Here is a 2,825-nt window from a genome sequence, read left to right as displayed (position 1 = left end):
ATGAGCAAAGCAGCGAGCTGGGAGATGGACGGACTGCGCGCCGACAGCAGCAGCGGCGGCGGCGGCGGCGGCAGCGGAGCCCCAGGGCAGTGCCGTAATTTTCTCTCCTCGCCCGTTTTCGGGGCTGCGCACACGGGTCGAGCGGCCGCCGCCGCCGCTGCCGCCGCCGCCGCCTCGGGGTTCGCCTACGCCGGCGGAGGGGAGCGCTCGGGGGCGGCGGCGAGGCCCGACCCCCCGGCCAAGGACTGCCCAGGCTCCGCCGCGCCGGCCACCGCCCCTGCGCTCGGCTATGGGTATCACTTTGGCAATGGATACTATAGCTGCAGGATGTCCCACGGGGTTGGGATCCAGCAAAACGCCCTGAAGTCTCCCCCCCATGCCTCCATTGGCGGCTTTCCTGTGGAAAAGTACATGGACGTCTCCAGTCTGACCAGCACGAGTGTCCCAGCCAATGAAGTCTCCTCCAGGGCGAAGGAAGTGTCCTTCTACCAGGGCTATACAACCCCCTACCAGCACGTTCCTGGGTACATAGACATGGTCTCAACGTTTGGCTCTGGGGAACCGAGACACGAAACATACATTTCAATGGAGGGCTATCAGTCTTGGACTCTGGCTAATGGCTGGAATAGTCAGGTTTACTGTGCCAAAGATCAGACACAGAGCTCACACTTTTGGAAATCGTCCTTTCCAGGTACGAGAGGGAGAGAAATGGTCTGACCTGCACCCCCCCCCCACGCCTCCTCCGCCTGCCAGTCCCCTCCCCCGCCCCTCGGGCCGCAGGGGCGGACTGCCGAGGTGGACACGCCGCACAGGCACAGAGAGGAGAGACCGGGGGGACGGTGGATTTTCCTTTTTCCTTCCCCCACCCCACCCCCGAGGAAACCTCACCCTCTGCTTTCCGCCCCGCGGGACAGACCCTGGAGCGCCCCCGCCGCCCAGAGCCAGGGTCCCGGTCCCCGTCCCGAGGGCACCAGGGCTGCCGCGGGCTTCTTCTCCTGCTGCCTCTTCCCTCGGCGGCTGCTTTTGTGTTCGCGTTAGCAGCTTGCAGGACGGTGCGCGAAGGCTTGCAGTCCTCTGCCTCTCCGGCCGGCCACTGACCCGGCCCCAGAGCACTTAAGAGGCTGGAAGTAATGAGTGCACAGAGGCACAAACCACATGCAAACAAACCTGGGAAACACACACCAAAGCGAGTTGTGTGCGCGCTGCCAGCTACGACCTGTCCTCGGCCCCCCGGCCAAAGAAAGCCCCCGACGTCCTGCACGTTCCCTAGCGATGCATGCCTGCAAAGTGATGACAGTCCATCAAGGTCGTAGTGCTTTACTAACGCGCAAATAATGTGGCAGTGTAAATAATAATAAACTGTAAACAACTCCGCATTATTTATTTGCCCTTGAAACCAGTGCCCAACAAGTACTGGTTATTTAAAAGCCTGTAATAAAATTCTAATTTTTCACATAATGTCTTTTACCATAGGGGACGTTGCACTAAACCAGCCCGATATGTGTGTCTACCGGCGTGGGAGAAAGAAGCGAGTGCCCTACACAAAACTGCAGCTTAAAGAACTCGAGAATGAATATGCCATTAACAAGTTCATTAACAAGGACAAGAGGCGAAGGATATCAGCAGCCACAAACCTGTCTGAGAGACAAGTTACCATTTGGTTTCAGAACAGAAGGGTGAAGGATAAGAAAATAGTCTCCAAACTGAAAGACAATGTATCTTGATCTATTAGTTGCGGACAGTGGTGGATATATAAACTCAATTTACGACCAGCTAAAGACTTTTGGAAAGACTTGAAAATATATTTAATTTTTTTTTTTTTCTCCTTCCAGCGGTGGTGAAATTTCGGGAATTGTTTTCCATGAAAGTCAGCGTTTTTCTCTCAGTGGAAGGGAGTGCTGACAAGTCTTGAATTATAGTTCTGTTTCTTCCTTTTGAAAACAATAATATTAATTATATTTTCTGTTCTTCCCTCTAGGCCAGTATAAAGGAATTTAAATACGTTGAACAGTTGCAGTTATAAATTTCTTAAATGCTTAACTCTTTGGGGGGTTCTGTATTATTTTTTTTCTGAGCAACAGTTAGTGCCAAAAAGTGTCAGTTTTGATTTGGTATCGTAAACTTCAAAACACACCGACTGAAAAAAAAAAAAATCAATTGGAAAACGCAAGAAATCCGAAGTCCGGACCCGTGGCCGCACCCGGCTGCTGCCAAAACCCGCCGAGCGCCCCGGGACCCAGAGAGAATCCCAAATTGCATGGAGGGGTAACGCCTGCAGCTAGGTTTTGTCTTTTTCGAGGGAAGGAGAGTATCTCCGAGCTGGTGTGGGGCGAAAAACACAGTGCCGGGCATCTCCCACCGCGCTTCCGGCTTCCGTAGGTTTGGGTTTGGTTGAGCCCGGGTTTTGTTTGTTTTGGGTTTTCTTAGAGTGTGGCCTTTTTGTTTGTTTGGGGTTTGTTTTTTTTTTGGGGGGGGGTGGGTTTGGTTTTTTTTTTTGGAGGGGGGTTGTTTGTGGTTTAGGGTTTTGGTTGGTTTGAGCTTTTTTGGGGGGGTGTTTTTTGGGTTGGAGGTTTTTGTTTTGTTTTGATTTTTTTGTGTGTGTGGTTCCCTGCCGTTCCGTTTTCAATAGAAGTATTTCATATAGTTCATATTCCCCGGTTTCCAAAGGAGCAGGCTGTTCCCAGCTATTCGTGTCCAGGCGCTCCTCGGAAGAGTTGGTGGGAGCACCTCAGGAAAGCGCTTTCTTTTCCCGGGACTGACGGGCCGGTTTGTCCTGCAGTGTATAAACCTGCGCAGCCTCTGTGTAAAGTGCCCGCTCTAGCTTA

At 52.7% G+C, this 2,825-nt stretch overlaps 1 protein-coding gene across 1 annotated transcript; it reads left to right on the top strand.

Moving 5' to 3' along the window:
• Positions 1-2,461, top strand: HOXD13 (homeobox D13). Its single transcript, XM_062615814.1, has 2 exons — positions 1-691; positions 1,474-2,461. The coding sequence occupies exons 1-2, from the start codon at positions 1-3 to the stop codon at positions 1,722-1,724; spliced, it is 942 nt and encodes a 313-aa protein (XP_062471798.1). The 3' UTR covers positions 1,725-2,461.
• Positions 2,462-2,825: the final 364 nt, after the last annotated feature.

Source organism: Pezoporus occidentalis, unplaced genomic scaffold, assembly GCF_034315485.1.
Source record: "Pezoporus occidentalis ecotype Australia unplaced genomic scaffold, CSIRO_AGI_Poc_V1 ctg184, whole genome shotgun sequence".
NCBI classification, from domain to species: domain Eukaryota; kingdom Metazoa; phylum Chordata; class Aves; order Psittaciformes; family Psittacidae; genus Pezoporus; species Pezoporus occidentalis.
The sequence above is the reverse complement of the archived record's forward strand: the minus strand, read 5'-3'. Positions and strand labels throughout refer to the sequence as shown.